The sequence below is a fragment of the Geotrypetes seraphini genome, chromosome 1 (assembly GCF_902459505.1).
Source record: "Geotrypetes seraphini chromosome 1, aGeoSer1.1, whole genome shotgun sequence".
NCBI lineage: Eukaryota > Metazoa > Chordata > Amphibia > Gymnophiona > Dermophiidae > Geotrypetes > Geotrypetes seraphini.
In genome coordinates this window covers 83572347-83592933 of record NC_047084.1, presented here as the reverse complement: position 1 = coordinate 83592933, position 20587 = coordinate 83572347, and the positions used below count along the sequence as shown (strand labels likewise).

Here is a 20587-nt window from a genome sequence, read left to right as displayed (position 1 = left end):
CACGCTAAAACACATAGCGCACCTTAGTAAAACAGGGGGTGAGTGTGGGTGACATACATACAGGAGAAGCTTTGCATTTTCATTGATCACTTCGTGGCACTGCAACTTTACAGAAGAATTCCTATGAGCATCGGAGGATTTACCTCACCAGCCCGCGGTAGAAACCTCTACCGCCACCTTGTCAAAGGAACCCTAAATTTTTAAAACATATTCCAAAATTGTTTTGCCTGTGCACATCCCTACCACAAGTCTAACTTAACTGTAGAAATATGTAGAAAATCATTTACCCCCCCCCCCCCTCTTTTACAAAACCATAGCACAGTTTTTAGCACCGGCTCTGGTAGTGAAAGGTTACTTTGGGCAGCCACAAAACTTAGAGACCCGAAGAAAGCACAGATGTTTATTCAGCATATGCGGACCCCTGAGCCCAAGCTGGCTTCAGAAGTCCCGAAACCAGGAAGTTACAGAAATATTTATACATTCTTCTGGCTATACAACTGAATTCTAGAAAAAACTTTTCACGTGTTACTTTTCTTAACAATCATTGGTCCTAAGCTCACACTAGCAGGTCACTAGCAGGTCACTTACAGTCCTGCAGTCTTTCTGTTACATGTCGTTTATGCTGAGATAGCCATAAGAAGCTAGAATGCCCAAGTTAAAACACCCAGTGCAGGAAGGCTAGAACATGAGATAAGTTAGGTCTGCAGCTAAACAAAATTCAGCATTTTATTAAAGAGAAAACTTAGTTCAACACTTAGGAAAACCAGTCCCAGACTCCTTCAGTGGTAACAGCTTTAATGCTCATGGGAATTCTATGAGCATTGGAGCTGTCACCGCAGTGGCAGGCACTAAAAACTGCGCTATGGTACGCCTGGTACGCCGGAGGAAATCGGACACGACTTGGAAGCTGAACTGAGACAAGAATGCAGGACTGGAAGTGTAACAGTGATGGGGGACTTCAACTACCCGGGGATTGACTGGAGTACGGGTCACTCCAACTGCACTAAGGAAACAGGATTTGTAGAAGCTGTGAGGGACTGCTTCATGGAGCAACTAGTCAAGGAACCGACGCGAGGGAGTGCTACTCTTGACCTCATCTTAAACGGATTAGGGGGGCCTGCAAGAGGGGTAGAAGTGGGAGGACCACTAGGCAACAGTGACCACAACGCGATCCGATTTACATTAGAAAGGGGGACACCCACAGTAAAGAGGACCGCAACAACTGCGCTCAACTTCAGGAAAGGGAACTATGTTGATGAGGGAAATGGTGGGGAGGAAGCTCAAAAACGTCCTTAGGATGGAGACTGTAGGAAGCGCCTGGACCCTATTCAGGGACACCCTGCAGGAAGCACAAAGAATGTACGTCCCAAGTTTCAGGAAAGGCGGCAAGAACAAGCGGTCAAAGGACCCGGTTTGGATCTCAACAGAAGTAAAGAGGGCAATAAACGACAAGAAAGTGTCCTTCCGGAGATGGAAAAAGGACCCAACGGAGGAAAATCACCAGGCGCATAGGAAATGCCAAAAGGAATGCCACCGAGAGGTTAGAAAAGCAAAAGGGAAATATGAAGAGGGGCTGGCCAGGGAGGCGAAAAACTTCAAGGCATTCTTCAGTTACGTAAAGGGGAAGCGACCAGCGAGAGAGGAGGTGGGGCCGTTGGACGATGGGGATAGGAAGGGAGTGATCAAGGAGGATAAAGAGGTAGCTGAGAGGTTGAACACGTTCTTCTCATCGGTTTTCACGAGAGAAGATACATCTAATATACCGGACTCAGAGGAGCTCATGAGTGGGGAACAGGCTGAAAAATTAGAACACATAGAGGTAAGTAAGGAGGATGTCCTCAAGCAGATAGACAGGTTAAAATGCAGCAAATCGCCGGGCCCGGACGGGATCCACCCAAGGGTTCTGAAAGAACTAAGACAAGAAATAGCGGGCACAATCCAGCATGTTTGCAACCTATCCTTGAAAACTGGAGAGGTACCAGAGGACTGGAAATTGGCGAATGTCACACCTATCTTCAAGAAGGGATCGAGGGGTGACCCCGGAAACTACAGGCCCGTGAGCCTGACATCAATTATAGGGAAGATGGTGGAAGCTATGATCAAGGATGGTATTTACGATCATATCGAGAGATATGGCCTACTGAGAACAAGCCAGCATGGATTCTGTAAGGGAAGGTCATGCTTAACGAACCTTCTGTACTTCTTTGAGGGAATAAGCAGTCGGGTGGACAATGGGGAACCTATAGACATCATTTACCTTGATTTTCAAAAGGCTTTCGACAAGGTGCCACATGAAAGGCTGCTTAGGAAACTGTGGAACCACGGGGTGGGAGGGGATGTGCACAGATGGATCGAGCACTGGTTGTCGGGTAGACTGCAGAGGTTCGGAGTAAAGGGACAATACTCTGACTGGCGGGGAGTCACAATCGGTGTGCCACAGGGATCGGTGCTAGGGCCGTTACTCTTCAACATATTTATCAATGACCTGGAAAAAGAGGCAAAGTGCGAGGTTATAAAATTTGCAGACGATACCAAACTGTGCGGCAGAGTTAGGTCTAGGGAGGAGTGTGAGGACCTGCAAAGGGACCTGGACAAGCTGGAAGACTGGGCAAACAAATGGCAAATGCGCTTTAACGTGGAAAAATGCAAGGTCATGCATATAGGGAAAAAGAACCCGTTGTTCAAATACAAATTGGGGGGGGGGGGCATTATTGGGAGACAGCAGTCTTGAGAGAGACTTGGGTGTGCTGGTGGATGCATCACTGAAGCCATCTGCACAGTGCGCAGCAGCCTCAAAAAAAGCCAACAGGATGCTGGGCATCATAAAGAGGGGCATAACAACCAGGACGCAGGAAGTCATCATGCCATTGTATCGAGCTTTGGTGCGTCCACATCTGGAATACTGCGTTCAATATTGGTCGCCGTACCTCAAGAAGGACATGGCAGTGCTTGAGAGATTCCAAAGGAGAGCAACGAAACTGGTAAGAGGGCTGGAACACTGCCCATACGCCGAGAGGTTGGATAGGCTGGGGCTCTTCTCTCTGGAAAAAAGGAGGCTCAGGGGAGATATGATAGAGACCTTCAAGATCATGAGGGGCATAGAGAGGGTGGATAGGGACAGATTCTTCAGGCTGAAGGGGTCAACAGGCACGAGGGGGCATTCGGAGAAACTGAAGGGAGATAGGTTCAGAACAAATGCAAGGAAGTTTTTCTTCACCCAAAGGGTCATGGACACTTGGAATGCGCTACCGGAGGAAGTGATCAGGCAGAGTACGGTACAGGGATTCAAACAGGGATTGGACGGATTCCTGAGGGATAGGGGGATCGTGGGATACTGAGAGAGGTGCTGGGATGTAACACAGGTATAGAAAGCAAACCAAGTAATAAGTATAGAAATCCAACCAGGTCGTGCATGTGCAAGACCGGAGGGTTAGGACTTCGATGGGAAGATAAGACTCAATGGGAAACCAAGGTGGCAAGGGGGCCCCTTCTGGTGACTCAGACAGGCCGTGACCTGTTCGGGCCGCCGCGGGAGCGGACTGCAGGGCAAGATGGACCTGTGGTCTGACCCAGCGGAGGCACTGCTTATGTTCTTATGTTCTTATGTTAAACAAGCTATGGCTTGTTTAACTATTATGCAGCCCTTTTATTAAGGCACGCTAACCAATTTAGTGTACGCTGAATGCTAAGGCGCCCGTAGGATATAATGGATGCCTTAGCATTTAGTATGCGCTAATTTTTAGTACACTCTAAATTGGTTAGCGCACCTTAATAAAAGGACCCCCCTATATGAGCTTAACAATACTGTACTTCAAAAGCTGTTTTTTTAATCAAAAATTCAAAGTTAGAGGAGTGCTTATGAAAATAGAATGCATTGTTTACAGCAGTGTTCTTTAACCTTTATACACCTATGGACCGGCAGAAATAAAATAATTATTTTGTGGACCGGCATTGGTCTGCGAACAAGCGGTTGAAGAACACTGGGCAAAGTTGTGAGCCAGACCCCCCATCTCTACCCAATCTCGACCCCAGACCCTGGACCCATAATAGTATTATTTGAAACACTATTTTTTTTCATTCATTTTTCATAGATAAACACAATATAATCTTATTAACAACACATAATGGGTAACCACAAAATTAAACTACACAAAGCACACTGACAGCAGATGTAAATTCTCAAACTTGACATAATTCAATCACTAAATTCAAAAATAAAATCATTCCCTCCTACCTTTGTTGTCTCCCTCACTCCATGTTTACCTTCTGGCCTGCTCCTACCTAGCCATTTTATGCCGCCCCCAGTGTTATCTTCAGGCCGGCTCCCTCTTCCTCACTGATGAAGTGCAGAAAGCTGCAGGCAACAGCTCCTTGCGCATCCCGCGCCTAATCTGGAAGCCTTTCCTCTGATGTTGCGACGTTAGAGAGAAGGCTTCCGGTTCAAGCGCAGAACGCACGTAGGAGCCACTGCCCGTGGCTTTGTGCACTGAATCAGTGAGGAAGAGGGAGCTGGCTCGAAGATAACACCGCATCGATCGCATCGTGGACTGGCGGTTGAAGAACACTGTTTTGGGCCTGATGCATATGCCGGCCCTGTGGACCGGCAGGAAATTTCTGTGGACCGGCACAGGTCCATGGACCGGTGGTTGAAGAACACTGGTTTACAGTGTTTCAGAAATATTATTACACATTCCCTAAATGAAAAGTTGAAAAGTTATCTTATTGTTGCTCTGACAGTAAGATGGGGTTTGTCATTGGGAACTGAGTTAAAAGCAATCTGTTCTCTTGTCGCAAGAAAATACAATGGTTCCAGTCTTAATTAAAGGCCCACTGAAATTTTGATTTGATAACTCAATGCTGAAGCCAATTTGTTTGTCCCCCCTATATTTATCCAGTGTCTAGACTGCCAAGAGGTTAATGAACTCCTTATCTTTTGGATACTGAAAATGAAGCAAATTAAATAAGAAATGTGATTTAGTGCCAAAATGGCAATTCTGATACTCTAGATACACACAGTTCTTTATCAGTACAATTGTGAATTTATCAACCCCCCTCCCCCCACTCTTAATGCAATCGGGATGCCAGCATGCAGTTGAAACATCAATATATGGTTATACACAAAAGCTTTCCTTCATTCACTTTTAACTCTAATCAGTGCCACTCGTGCTTTCAAGTACAGTTGAAATTAGAGCATATACATTTTCACCCTCATATAACATGGCACCTAAGGGCAAATTCTATAAGAAGTGCCCACAAGTTAGGCACCGATGTAGGCACTGTTCAGCGTAATTCAAGTAAAATTCGGTGCTGTTTAGTGAATCATGCTGAGCGGCACCTATTTAATGGAGGCGCCCATTAAATAGGCCAGCTCTAGACACAACTAAAAGTTAGGGGCCCATGTGAGCACTTAAGTACGCTTAAGAGCAGTGATTCTGTAAGAAGTCTCCTAACATGAAGCCACGCCCACTCCTAACATTCATAGTGCCTATTTTTTTGAAGGCTGCCTAAATTTTTAGAGGCACCTTGTTACAGAATCTCGCTTTCTTGATAGGCGCCTATGTTTCAATTAGTGCTGATTAAAAAGCTTAATTGAGCTTGTTATTCAATGTAGATAGGCGCCTATCTAGTTGGGCGCCTCCGAAATAGGTGCCTAACTTTAGGCACTGGTTACAGAATTTGGGCCCTAATGTTAGATACCAAGGGACATATTTCATTTATTTATTTGATTAGTTTTATATCCCGTCCTCCCCAACAAGCTCAGAACAGGTAACAAAGTTGACCTACATAAAGCATTTGTACTGTAATGTTGGATATATAGAGTCAAGTTTAGCGTACAATTTGGTCTGTAAGTTAACATACGGTTATTTCAATCTTCAGTTAACAACCAGAGTGGATCTAGTTCAGCGTACAATAGAATACATATGGTTTGAAGGGAGTGACTGGATGTATGGTAAGAGGTAAATTTTTGTTGCTTTCCTGAAGTTCCAAAATGATATGAGAAGGCAGTTCATTCCAATAACTTAGTAGGAAGTGGGAGTAGGAACGGCATCTGGCGCGACCAGGAGATATTTGCAGACATGTTTCCTCCTGGGAACGGAGTGGTCGGTATGGGACGTATGGAGGAAGTTTTGTTGATATGTAGCTGGGTGCCATGTTGTGTAGAGACTTGTATGTTATTACTAGGCCCTTGAAGATACATTTGATAATGGGTAGTCAGTGGGCTGATGATACTGCTTCTGAGTCAAAGTCATGGGAATGGAGGTTTTTCAGGAGTCTAATTGCCATGTTTTTTAATGCGTTGTAGGCACTGAAGATTTTTCTAATATCAATCTGTTGAATAGTGTGTTACAGTAGTCCATGCAGGACAGGACGAAGACATAGAGAAGTTGGGTGAAGTCAGTTTCGGAGAAGTAGCTTCTTATTTTCCGGAGCTGTCGGAGAGTGTAAAATGAGGGGGAGACTACTTGAGAAATGTGACAAGAGAGTAAAAGGTTTGCGTCGAGAAGTATTTCCAGGCTGCGTACTTGGTCTTTTGAAGTTAGGGTAGTGGTTTCCTAGATAAGAGAGGGATGGATGTACGTGCACTGCTCATTGTGAATCCAAAGGAGTTATGTTTTTCAGGTGTTTAGTTCCAGTTTATTTAGAGACATTCAGGTTTTGATTTCTGTTAAGAGAGTAACCCCTTAGTTTGTGGCCATTAATACAGAAAATAGAAAATTTGGCCATTTTACCTCTGTGGTAACATGGTCTTTGCACGCAGGAATGACCCACATAAGGATGCACTAAAGCCACTTTTTACTACAGTTTGGTAAACAAGCCCATAGAAGAGGTACTGGAATCTCCACTATCAAACACTCCTCCAAGCCTTAGAAGCTGATGACAAGGTAGTCGGGAGTTCTACAAAATGCTGAGCAGGTGTCAACACAAATGACAGTGCAGTTTTTGACCAAAACTGACTCTTTAAATCCACTGGACATTACGTTATTAAACCATAAACTGTCTATGATAACCGACTGGCTGTGGTCAGATAGACAAAACTAAATCCTGATAAATTTGAAGCACTTATTTTCTTTAGGAAAGAGACGATGGCACTTCTACTCCACCATCCGTAGCTAGTTTACACATTGCTATCAAAATTTGGGGGTCACCTTATACCAGTGGTCTCAAACTCGCGGCCTGGGGGCCACATGCTGCCCGCCAGGTACTATTCTGGGGCCCTCAGTATGTTCATCATAATCACAAAAGTAAAGTTTCTTAATCATATGTCTCTTTAGCTATAAATTACAAAATTATTATTAGGACATCTAAAAGGAAAGAGTTTTACCTCACGCAAAATTGTCATTTCTTTAAAAAGATATAAAATATTTTTTCTGAGGCCCCCAAATACCTACAAATCCAGACTTAGTAGATAAAGACAAGTTGTTCACCCTCTCCATGGAAGGGAGAACGAGAGGGCACTCCTGTACGCACTTAACTCTTTATTGGGAAAAAGTGTGGGCTACAATATGTGATGTCATGAATATATCTGAGTCTCTTAATATTTCTGTCATTATATTAATGTCACAAGGCTTGACACATCCCTTAAATACGTTTGAAACCAGATTACTCACTATTATGTTAGCATTAGCAATACAAAATGTTCTATTTTGCTGGAAAGATCTCACTAAAAAGGATTTTCATGCATGGTGGAATATGCTTTGCTTGACTAGCAAATATGAAAAAGTTCTAGCTGGAAGATCTGGAGCCCTACATACTTTCTGTAGTATTTGGTCACCCCTGACTCGGTATTGTAAGTTGTCAGACCTTTGTCATTCATAATTATTTTAAACTGGGTTGGCATCTATATAATAAAACCGTAGGCGGCGCATGCGCAGTCTTATCAGCGTGCTTCCATGATCCGTATGTCCGTGGCCGCCAAGACTGCAGCATGCCCCGCGCTTACTACGGCCCCACGCGCAGCTCAGTTCGGCACGGCGGTTTCCCCAGATAGGGGAAGCCGAAAAACTCAATCCCGCCTCATGGTCCTGCCGCCGCTCACGAATTCCCCCCCCCACCAATCCTCCTGCAACAGCCGCTACCGCTCCTGTTCAAAGCGGCCTGCTGAGGTTCGCGGCCGCTGTAACGAACCTCGCAGGCCGCTCTCCACATGGTAGCACGTTCCCTCTGACGCAATCGCGTCAGAGGGAACATGCTACCGAGTTGGAGAGCGGCCTGCGATGTTCGTTACAGCGGCCGCGAACCTCAGCAGGCCGCTTTGAACAGGAGCGGTTGCGGGAGGAGGGGGGGGAGTTTTAACAGGAGGAGTCGCCGAAAAAAACCTTCAGCCGCAGCAGGCCAGCACACGGGAAGGGAAGGGGGAGGGGCCGAACGGAGCAGGGCAGCTCAAGGTAAGAAGGGAATGGGGGGTGGGGGAAAATGTTTCTACTACTCAGCAGGGACCTGGAGGGGAAGGGAAAACCGCTGCTGCTTCTGCAAAGGAAAGTGGTGGTAGGGGAGAGAAGGGAATGGGGGGTGGGTGGGGGAAAATGCTGCTACTACTTCACAGGGATCTGGAGGGGAAGGGAAATATCACAGCTGCTTCTGCAAAATAAAGTGGGGGGGGGAGAGAAGGGAATGGGGGGTGGGGGAAAATGCTGCTACTGCTTCAGCAAGGACCTGGAGGGAAAGAGAAATACCGCTGCTGCTTCTGCAAAGGAAAGTGGGGGGGGGGGAGAGAAGGGAATGGGGGGGTGGGTGGGGGGAAATGCTGCTACTACTTCACAGGGATCTGGAGGGGAAGGGAAATAGCACTGCTGCTTCTGCAAAGGAAAGTGGGGGGGGGAGAGAAGGGAATGGGGGGTGGGTGGGGGGAAATGCTGCTACTACTTCTCAGAGATCTGGAGGGGAAGGGAAATATCACAGCTGCTTCTGCAAAATAAAGTGGGGGGGAGAGAAGGGAATGGGGGGTGGGGAAAATGCTGCTACTGCTTCAGCAAGGACCTGGAGGGAAAGAGAAATACCGCTGCTGCTTCTGCAAAGGAAAGTGGGGGGGGGGGAGAGAAGGGAATGGGGGGTGGGTGGGGGGAAATGCTGCTACTACTTCACAGGGATCTGGAGGGGAAGGGAAATAGCACTGCTGCTTCTGCAAAGGAAAGTGGGGGGGGAGACACAGAAAGAAATACAGACAGACAAAGGAGGCTAGGGAGAGAGACAGACAGAAATAAAGACAGACAGGGGACCAGAGAGACACAGAAATAAAGACAGACAGGCAAAGGGTGCCAGGGAGAGAGAGAAAAAAAAATTGCAGGAGGGAGAAAGACAGAAAGAAAGGAAGAAAGAAACAGGAGCAGGGAGAGAGACATAAAGAAAGAAAGACAGACAGCCATATATTCTAGCACCCGTTAATGTAACGGGCTTAAACACTAGTTATAAGTATAATCCCCATGATGTGATAATTGACGCTACATGGTATTTGACTTGCTACTCATATATGCATTAGATTGAGCCTTCTAGGATATGCTGTTACACACTGTGAAATATACCTTCTGAATTTTGTATATCTGTATTTGCTTTTTCTGAAACCCAATAAAAAGTTTTGAACAAAAAAAGTGGAGAAAAAGCCTCAGCCTTATTTAATATTTAGACCATTTACCTTGAGTTTTTAAAATATTTTAAAAATATTTATTTAATATTTTTTATTTAATATTTAGACCATTTACCACTGAGTTCTTTAGCCATTCAACTTCTGCATCATAGACAAAAAACTCCACAATTATCAAAAATTGAATTTTCAGCATGGGACATCACCCCACCACTGTGCACAGGGAAAATAGGAAAAAAGAACAAGAGGCATTGTTACACTTATCTTCACATCATGATGTCACTCTCCCATAGCGTACTGCTCAATTCCAATGTGTCGATCTTCCTGCTATAGCATCATCAATAAATTCATAGCATTGGAGTGAAGACAAGTGAATCTGTATTCCAACAAGGCTGTTGTTTCACCAACGAGTGGCTGCATCAGGGAAATTTCCAAAAAGCTTTCGCTCTTTCCAGCTCCGCGTACTGCTTGGCTTCAAAATGGTGCCCAGGTTAAAGCCCTGCGTCTCATGATGTCACTTCCGCTAAATAAGGTTGAGGCTTTTTCTCCACTTTAAGTAAATGTTTTTCAGTGGCTGCTTCCACCACTTGGTTAATAACATTTTTTACTTTTAGATTTACATTTTGTTATTAACTATTTTTCTTGAGAGCCATTTAAATACCTACATTGCGTAACTGTGCATGAGATGAGTCTCTGTCATTTGAAAGGAAGGACCAGAACAAGAGGGAATAGGATGACGTTAAGAGGTGATAGGCTTAGGAATAATCTAAGGAAATACCTTTTTTTTTACAGAAAAAAAAAGGTAGTAGATGCATGGAATAGTCTCCCCTTAGAGGTGTCTGAATTCAAGAAAACGTAAGACAGGCATTTGGGATCTTTTAGGGAGAAGAGGAAATAGTAGATGGGCAGACTGGATGGGCCATTTGGCCTTTATCTACCATCATGTTTCTATATGGTCTTATATTGGTCTTATATTCCGCCATATTCTCGCAAAGTGGAGTTCTAGGTGGGTTACAGATTGCAAACACTTTACAAAGACTTATATACATAACATAACAATTTATGTATTCTAATACCTAGAGAAACCAAAAAAACACTGTGGAGTGACGATGTTCCTGAAATTGGCTTTTCTCTGTGAATTCCCTAGGGTCAATTTTTTTGGGTTTTGTATATTCCAATACCTTACAGTTCAATAAGGTTAACAAATAAAAAGAAAACTGAACATAGTCAGTGAATAACAAATATCATTCTCCCATAAACTTACCCCCCCTTTTACGAAGCCATATTAGACTTATCAGTATTAGCTCCGATGCTCATAGGAATTCTATGAGTGTCAGAGCTAATACCATCATGGCTGGCAATAAATAAAAAAGCTTAACTTAGGTTTATAAAGTGGGGGGAGGGGGGGTAGCGCACAGGCAAGCTTTAAACAATTTTCTAAAATACAAGTAAGACACAGAAGTCAGTAATAAAGGAGAACAATCAGGTTCCCAGCATGCAGCTTGATAAGAAAATCAATCATTCCCTATGAGTCTTATACGAACAACCCTTCACAGGAGGAAAGACAAAAAATGTAGAGGTGTGCAAGGAGCAGCTGGGATTAGCAAATTGAAATTAATCAATAAGATGGTTGGGTGCCAGACCACGTAGAACCTTATGCAAAATACAGCCAAATTTAAATAGCACCCTGGCTTAGATTGGATGTCAGTGTAACCTGCGGTAATAAGGAGTTTCATGGTCTGATTTCCTCAAGTTGAAAATTAAACACACAGCTGTATTCTGTATTATTTATTTATTTAAAAGATTTCTTACCCGCTTATATCAAAGCGGCTTACAGCAGTACATTCATAATAATAAGACATACATACAAGTAATATACAACAATGTCTATCTCCATACAATTAAATTCATTCATTTAAAAACCTCTCCATCCAATAATTTTAATATCTGCATAAAATATTAATTCTTTCATTTGAAGGACTCCAGAGCAGTTTTAAGAATTTTCTTAAACTTTTGTAAATCCAGAAGTATTCTCAATGGCCCTGTCAATTTGTTCCATCATAACACCCCTGCTATGGAAATTGCAGATGCCCTTGGACATTCATAATGTACTTGTGAAAACTCGTTCAGTGACAATTGTATTGCTCCTTTCGACCTTAAAGATCTTGATGACCGATAGTGTCATTACTTGTGTTAAATACCAGGGAATGCCATGGTGAATAACTTTAAACATCAAAACAAGAATTTTAAAGAGAATTCGAAATTTGACAGGCAGCCATGTCCTCTGCTGAAATATTACATTACATTACATTAGTGTTTTCTATCCCGCCAATACCTTTCAGTTCTAGGTGGTTTACAACAAGAGTTGGCCTGGGGATTTCCAGGGAGAATACATGGTTAATATATGTAGTATAGTGGTCTCAAATTCAAACCCTTTGCAGGGCCACATTTTGGATTTGTAGGTACTTGGAGGGCCGCAGAAAAATAATTAATGCCTTATTAAGGAAATGACAATTTTGCATGAGGTAAAACTCTTTATAGTTTATACATCTTTCCTTTTGGCTAACAATAATATTGTAATTTATATGATCAAGAAACTGTTTTATTTTACTTTTGAGATTAAGATAAACTTACCAAGGGCCTCAAAATAGGATCTGGCGGGCCGCATGTGGCCCCTGGGCCACGAGTTTGAGACCACTGATGTAGTATGTGTCGGGGGTCTGTGGATGGTCGATCAGGTTTAGTTAGATCATTTGACAAATTTCTTGAATAGAAGTTTTAAGTTCTTTCTTGAATGTTTTGTAGTTGGGCGTCATAGTCAGCAGATTGGAGAGGTGACGGTCTAGTTTTGCTGCCTTGGTGGCTAATACATGTATACAGTGAATAATTGAATAAATCATATATAATTTGGGAATAAAACTATCTACACAACTCTGTTTCATACATGATGATTTTTTTTTGTTTTTGTTTTTTAATTTAATACAGTGCAAATTCCAGGACCAGTAGAAAACTTTCAGGCTGTATCTACCTCGCCTACCTCAATTCTGGTTTCTTGGGAACCCTCTGCCTATGCAAATGGTCCAGTCCAGGGTTATAGATTGTTCTGCACAGAGACGACTTCTGGAAGAGAACAGGTAATCAAGTGTTGTCTTGAGGTTAAGTGTAAACACATCACAATTTTGACCATCAAAGCAACACAAATTAACCCCCCTTTTACAAAAAAACGAGCAAGAGATTTTAGGGCTGGCTGACGCACTAAAGCCCTGATTCTGTATAGGACGCCCAGGAGAGGTGTCCTATACAGAATCGGTCCTACACTAAACCCCGATTCTGTAACTAGCGTCCATGGTACAGACGCCGGTTAGAGAATCGGGTTAAATTAGACACGGCCGCTATACTTATGGCAGCAAGGGATCTCCCTGCTGCAATAAGTATAGCGGTCGCGGCCGCTTGTCCCATCGCCGACAGGAGGATGCCCAGTCCTCCTGTCGGAACCTCCTGGAACCTCCCTCCCCCCCAAACTGGTAATCGTGGGCAGGAGGATGCCCAGTCCTCCTGCCGGAACCCCCCCTGGAACCCCCCCTCCCCCCCAAACTGGTAATCATGGACAGGAGGATGCCCAGTCCTCCTGCCGGAAAGCCCGACGACACCCCCCCCCCACAAACTAACCTTTACATGTTGGTCGGCTGGACGGGTCTTGCTGCCGTCCAGTCGACGGGCCCGCCTCGTGGAAATGAGACGGGCCCGCCCATTCCCGGCCCATCCCCGGCCCATCCCCGCTAAATGTAAGGCCTGATTGGCCCAGGCTCTAGAAGCCTGGGCCAATCAGATCTTAGGATTAGTGGGGATGGGCGGACCCGCTATGCCTAAGGCCTGATTGGTCCAGGCTTCTAGAGCCTGGGCCAATCAGGCCTTAGATTTAGCAGGGATGGGCTGGGAAGGGGCGGGCCCGTCTCATTTCCACGAGGCGGGCCCGTCGGCTGGACGACAGCAAGACCCATCTAGCCGACCAACATGTAAAGGTTAGTTTGGGGGGGGTGTCGTCGGGCTTTCCGGCAGGAGGACTGGGCATCCTCCTGCCCGCGATTACCAGTTTGGGGGGAGGAGGATTCAAGGGGGGTTCCGACAGGAGGACTGGGCATCCTCCTGTCGGCGATGGGACAGGCGGTCGCAACCGCGGCCGCTATACTTATTGCAGCAGGGAGATCCCTTGCTGCCATAAGTATAGCGGCCGCGTCTACTTACAATGTAGACCAGCATTTTGCTGGCCTACATTTTAAGCGTCTTTTCCTCTACTAGGGAGACGCTTAGGGCCGCCTAGGTTCGCCTTAGGCCCTTAAGCGAGCTTAGGCGTCTTGCGGGTCTCCCTAGGCTCCCTGAGGCACCTTCAATATTGGCGGCCTGCCTTGGGAGCATTTTTTTAAAAAATGTGCATCCCGATTGGCTGATTAGACAGCTGTAGGATGCCTAAAGCTGCCTAAAATCGGGACGCACTTTGAAGAATCAGGCCCTAAATGCTTTGCGCTGCTCCAATGGTCATGAAGTTCCTATGAGCGTTGGAGTAGCGCAGAGCATTCACGCACTGGCCAGCGCTAAAAAACCTCTTGCGCGGTTATGGAAAAGGGGGGGGAAGAGTGAAAAAGATGATACATTTACTTTAACTAAATAGTCCACGGGTTTAATGTTGTAAATAAATGTTAACCTAAAAAAATGAATGCTCATGAAATTGATTAGTGTATGTTCAAAAATTTTAATTCACATTAATCCTGGGTTTTACTAAGCAGCGTAAGAGCATTTTATTGTGGGCCAGCAAGGTAAATGCTCTGATGCTGTTTAGTAAAATAAATGTGTGAAACAAACTGAAAAATGTAAAAAAAAGAAAAAAAACGACAAACTGAAGTTGAATGAAATATTTTTTTTTTCCTGTGCACGCTTACCACCCATTAAAAAGGCTTAATGTGGGATGTGTGCTGGTGTCCCATGGTAAATTTGCCAAATTGTACGTGCATACTGTACACTAAATAAAAATCTTTGGCATGTTAGGGGGTGGAGAGTGGACGTGTCAGCGCTAATCAGTGCATGAGGCATTGCCGCGTGTTAATTGATTAGTGCAGGGTTAGTGCAGGGGCCCTTACCACCTCTAGTGGAGGAGAGAATGGCACAGTGTAGAGAATATAGCTACTAGTAGGGATAAATTTTCTAGTACTCTGTGATGAATTAACAATAATCTTTATTGAATCACAGCTTTTTCTTGACTTACAAACTTGTGCGTTAAAACCTAATAACACACTTTCAGCGACATTGCATTGATTCAGCTTCCAATAACGCTGGAAAAGTTCATACGGCTAAATAACCAGCCACATTTTTCTTCGTGCTCCTACCATCAAATGGCGGGCAAAAATGCAGTTCAATAGCAGCGTCAATGGAATACTTGTGCAACTTATGCAATTCGTGTAAACAATAGTGAAATGTGCAAAAGTGATATTAGAGTGCCTTGTGCATATTAACTTCAATGCCTGGCCCCCCGACCCAGGTTTCGTTTTCTTCGTCAGGAGGGGTCTAGGTTAAAACAAACTAGGTTAAAACATTACCAAAATAAAACTAAAGCATGACTACTTGAATAACTGAATCTCTATAATCCACAACTCTACCCTTCATATGCCATTAAAGGATTAATAAACATACCTATACAGGTGAACTCAACCGGGGAACGGCACCGGAACAGGAACTGGATGGAAGAATACAAGAAAAAGCTGTGATTCAATAAAGATTACAGTGTAGAGAATGACACAGGGCCAAATTTGTCCTCGTCGGAACTCAATTTCCCCTTCCCGTCCCTGTGAGTTTTGTCACTGTCTCTGCCCCATTCCTGTAAGCTCTGCCTTAACCACACAAGCCTTGAACAATGAGACTTGTGCAGATGAGGGCAGAGATTGCAGGAATTGGGCAGGGACAAGAAAAGAACCCTTCAGGATGGGACAGGAAAATGAGTTCCTGCGGGGATGGGAAAAAATCTGTTCCTTTGTCATTCTCTAGTGCAATGGTTAGAGCTATAGCCTCAATACTCCAAGGTTATAGCTATAAACCCCATGCTATTCCCTGTGACCCTGGGCAAGTCACTTAATCCTCCACTGCCCCAGGTATATTAGGTAGATTGTGAACCCAAAAGGAAAGATAGGGAAAACATTTGAAGTACCTGTATGTAAACTGCTTTTAGTATGGTTGTATAACTACAAAAAGGCAGTATACAAGTCCCAATCCCTTTCCATAAAATAGGCTCATATGGTAAGGTTATTTTAATGGCTGTGTGCTAATGGCAAAATGAATGTGTTGCAGGAAGCTTCTTTGTGAAGTACAGTGAGAGATTTTCAAATTTGCTTCCCTGTTTTTATTGGGATCATCTAATTTTTACGAGATATAAGAATTTGCAACTCCTGATGCAGGCGGGTGTCCGCTGAAACACAGCTTTGCATCGAGTCTTGATCTGATTAAACTTTACATTAGCTGGAAGACATTGTGGCAGGCCCCCTACTCCTTTGCTTCTTTTTCAAAATTAGCGTGTGGCCATTAATTCTGAATATGGGAAAATCAATCGTTTTCCGACTGCAGCACAAAGGGCCTTAGTTTGCGGGAAAGACCCACAAGGCCACTTTTGCCATGGATCTAGTAAAAAGGACCCTTAGGTGCCTCAGCTTATGCCAGCTATTGACTTGCACGTGCTGGTGGAGTAATTGTTTTGAATGGAGGCTTCCTGAGGCAGCCTGGATGGTGAAACGGGGACTTCCTGTCGAATCTCAACACGACATTGCTACTGGTGAAGCGGTTCAGTTTTTAACCACAATTATAGAGACGTGGCACCTGAGAATAATGCTACAAGCTAAGTAATGATTCATTTGGTTGTTTTGTGCATGGAATGCTGATACTATTTGGGTGTTTGTCAGGTAGTTGTGACTTAGATTGGCCTCCGTGAAGACGAGATACTGGGCTAGATGGACCATTGGTCTGATCCAGTAAGGCTATTCTTTTGTTCTTATATTTACCTGGATTGAAGTATAACTTACTTAGATTGAAGTATAAACTGTTGAGAGATTGTAATTGTGAATGAATTTTTTGAGAAGTTGTTTATTGAAGAATTATAAGTCCATGAGGAGAATGAGAGTTTTTTTAGACCTATGAAGCACATCTGAGGTCTTCTTCTCCTATTTTTCCCTTTTTAAGAACATAAGTTGCCTCCACTGGGTCAGACCAGAGGTCCATCGCTCCCAGCGGTCTGCTCCCGCGGCGGCCCATCAGGTCCATGACCTGTGAAGTGGTTCCTGACCATTTCTATAACCTACCTCTGCTTCTATCTGTACCCCTCAATCCCCTTATCCTTTAGGAACCTATCTAAACCTTCCTTGAACCCCTGTACTGTGCTCTGGCCTATCACAACCTCTGGAAGCACGTTTCATGTGTCCACCACCCTCTGGGTAAAAAAGAACTTCCTAGTGTTTGTTCTTGTGGTAATCTTTTTTTTTTTTACTGGAATTTTTTTGTTCAGATTAGTTGTGCTATTTTTATAAGTGAGAGTGAATAGAGATTCTCTCAAACAACGCAAAATACAGTATACAGTAAGTCAATTTTTGGAGAGGAAAAGGATCTTAGAAAACTGCTTAAAAGTCTGAAACTTACAGGCTACAGGGTTCATAGACAACGGCGTGAAAGACAAAGGCGCGCGCCGACAATTGAGCGCAGCGTGGAGGTGCGCGCCGCACAAAATTATAGTTTTTAGGGGCTCCGACGGGGGTTTTTGTTGGGGAACCCCCCCAGTTTACTTAATAGACATCGCGTCGGCGTTATGGGGGGTTTGGGAGGTTGTAACCCTCCACATTTTATTGTAAACTTAACTTTTTCCCTAAAAACAGGGAAAAAGTTAAGTTTTCAGTAAAATGTGGGGGGTTACAACCCCCCCACCCCCCACAACGCCCCCACAATGCGGCACAATGTCTATTAAGTAAAGTGGGGGGTTCCCCCCATGCCCCCTCGTCGGAGCCCTAAAAACAGTAATTTAGAGTGGCGCGTGCCTCCGCGCTGCGCTCAATTGTCTGGGCGCGCCTTTGTCCCAGTGCTCTTTTGACCTGACACCGGTTACAGCAGTGTGTCTCAAACATTTTTTTAGCTCTGGCACACTAAACAGAGCAAATGTTTTTCACGCAGTACACTAACCCCCCTGTTTTACTAACCCCCCCCCTTTTACAAAGATACGCTATCTATTTAGCGTGTGCTAAATATTAACACGCGATAAACATGCACTAAACGCTAACGTGTGCATGTTATCCTATGGACGTGTTAGCGGTTAGCGCATGCGTTGATTCAGCGTGCGCTAAACCCGCGCTAAAATGCTTAGCGCGCCTTTGTAAAAGAGGGCCTAAGGTGTGCTAAGCGTTTTAACGCATGTGTAGCACACGCTAAATCTATCCGTGCGCTAACCGCTAACATGTCCATAGACTAGCATGCACACGTTAGCATTTAGCATGTGGTTAGCATGTGCTAAAAAGCATAACGCACCTTAATAAAAGGAGCCCTAAATGGAGCAAATGTTTTTTGCAGAACATTATAATTGAAATTATAAAGTTGCAAAACCAACAAAAATATTTTATCGCCGGCCACAGAGGTATTAGCTCCGACGCTCTAAGACTTCCTATGAGCATCGGAGCTAATATTGCCATGGCCGGCGATAAAAAAGCCTAATGTGGCTTGAAAAGGAGTTGGGGGGGTTAAAATTCTTTAAGCTGTGTATGGGTAATTGTAACAATGGTGAAACTAAAGTAGATAGAACAGAATTGCTAATCAATGTGATGGATGTGCTTGTTTTTTGAGTGCAATTAATTCAAAACGAGTCTCAGCAGTCGACATTCAAATACGCATTTCACCATCCACCATCTGCAATCGTTCTCTTTTTTTCCCAATTTAATTTCTGGCAGATCTGAAAATCCAGGTTTGCAAAGATACGAAGATCCATACGATAACAAAGTCTTAAGCTAACTACTGCATAACAAATAAAAATAAAATTATTTGCTGCTAGTTTTCAAAGACCAATCACGTCAAAGAATGATGCTTGTCTGGGCAGTTGAATCCTTACGCACACAGACACTCTGGCGTATGTGACGTACATGTCGTCTGTTCTAGTGTAGACTTATGAAGGGAATTTTAAAAATAAAGTACAATTCTGAAATCTCTCGTGGCACACTCAGAATCTCTTTGGAGCACACCACTGTGCCTTGGCACACAGTTTGAGAGACACTGGGTTACAGATTTGAAACATTGATCCTAAAAAAAACAGGTCAAACACCCACACCTACTAAATATAGTGTTGTTGCCAAAAATATTTACAGTCAAACCTTGGTTTGCGAGCATAATTCATTCCAGAAGCATGCTTGTACCGTATTTTCACTCATATACCGCGCACCCGTGTAAAACGCGCACACGGATATAGCGCACGGGAAACTAATTTATGTAAATAAATTTTTATATACCGCACACACCCCTATACCGCGCATGCCGCCCCGACTCTCCCGTCGCTGCCCGACTCTCCTTTAGCCCGCCCCGACTCTCCTCTCCCCCTTGAAGTCCTGTCCCCCCTTGAAGTCCGGTCCCCACCCTGAAAGCCTGATGCCCCCCCCGACGTCCGATTCACCCCCCCACAGGACCGCTTGCACCCCCACCCCGAAGGACCGCTCGCGCTCAAACACGCACCCGCACCCCCACCCCGAAGGACCGCTCGCACCCCCACAGCCTCCCCACCCCCCCATCATGTAGAAGCTGCCTACCGTCGTCCTGCTGCTTCCTCTGCCGGCGGTCCCGCCCTTTCTCTGACATCAGAGAAAGGGCGGGACTGCCGGAAGAGGAAGCAGCATAGACGCAGGGCTAAGAGAAGGGGCAGGACCGCCGGCAGAGGAAGCAGCAGGACGACGGTAGGCAGCTTCTACATGATGGGGGGGGGGGGTGGGGAGGCTGTGGGGGTGCAAGCGGTCCTTCGGGGTGGAGGTGCGGGTGCGTGTTCGAGCGCGAGCAGTCCTTCGGGGTGGGGGGTGCGAGCGGTCCTGCGGGGTGAATCAGACGTCGGATGGGGGAACTTGTAAAAAAAAAAGGGGATAACGCGCTCATGAATATAACGTGCATGGTTATACTCGGTTTGTAAAAATCGTGTATAACGCGCGCGTTGTATGCGTGACAATACAGTAATCTAAAGCACTCGTATATCAAAGTGAATTTCCCCATAAGAAATAATGGAAACTCAGACGATTCGTTCCACAACCCAAAAACTTTAATACAAACACACGTACTTGTATTGCAAGACCTCGCTCATTTAGAAGTCACTACACTCCCGCAGTGTCAGAGAGAGAGTGTTAATGAGAGTGAGTGAGAGTGTGAGGGAGAGAGTGTGAGTGAGTGTAAGTGTGAGAGAGAGTATGAGTAAGTGAGAATGTGAGTGAGAGTGAGTGAGAGAGTTTTAGAGAGAAGAACCATTGGCTCAGTTGTGATGTATGTAAATTGTATGTACTTGTATACAAGACATTGCTTGTATATCAAGTCAAAATTTAATAAAATGTTTTGCTTGTCTTGCAAAACACTTGCAATCCAAGGTTTTACTGTATATATAATCAATAGTGTGTTATCTTCAAAACTTTTACACCACATGTATTAAATAGCCTAAATTATTCTGCAAATACGTCAGCCCACACTTATCGTAGATATGGCCTGATGAGCCCCATTGCTTTACTCAGGAGTTAAAATAGCAGAGCTGCACTGATCACTACAAAAATATGCAAGAAATGTACTATTAACCTTGCTCCCAGAGGGGCTGTGATGGGGTGTTTCTGTGCGTTTGTGTTTGAGGCAGGAGCTTTGTGGGGGTTTTGTGTTTGAGCGTGGCATTGGTGGGAAGGGGAAAAAGTTTGTTTTAATGCCTGATTCCTTTACACTATGAGATACTCATGTAATGAATCAAGCACAAGTCCATACACA

At 44.5% G+C, this 20587-nt stretch overlaps 1 protein-coding gene across 3 annotated transcripts in view; it reads left to right on the top strand.

Annotated features, from left to right (window-relative positions):
• DCC (DCC netrin 1 receptor) overlaps positions 1-20587 on the top strand; it is a 906493-nt gene that overhangs the window by 504804 nt on the left and 381102 nt on the right. For all 3 annotated transcript variants that reach the window (XM_033934276.1, XM_033934287.1, XM_033934268.1), the window contains exon 9: positions 12566-12714. In XM_033934276.1, coding sequence (XP_033790167.1) covers positions 12566-12714 — 149 coding nt within the window. The remainder of the gene's footprint in view (positions 1-12565; positions 12715-20587) is intronic.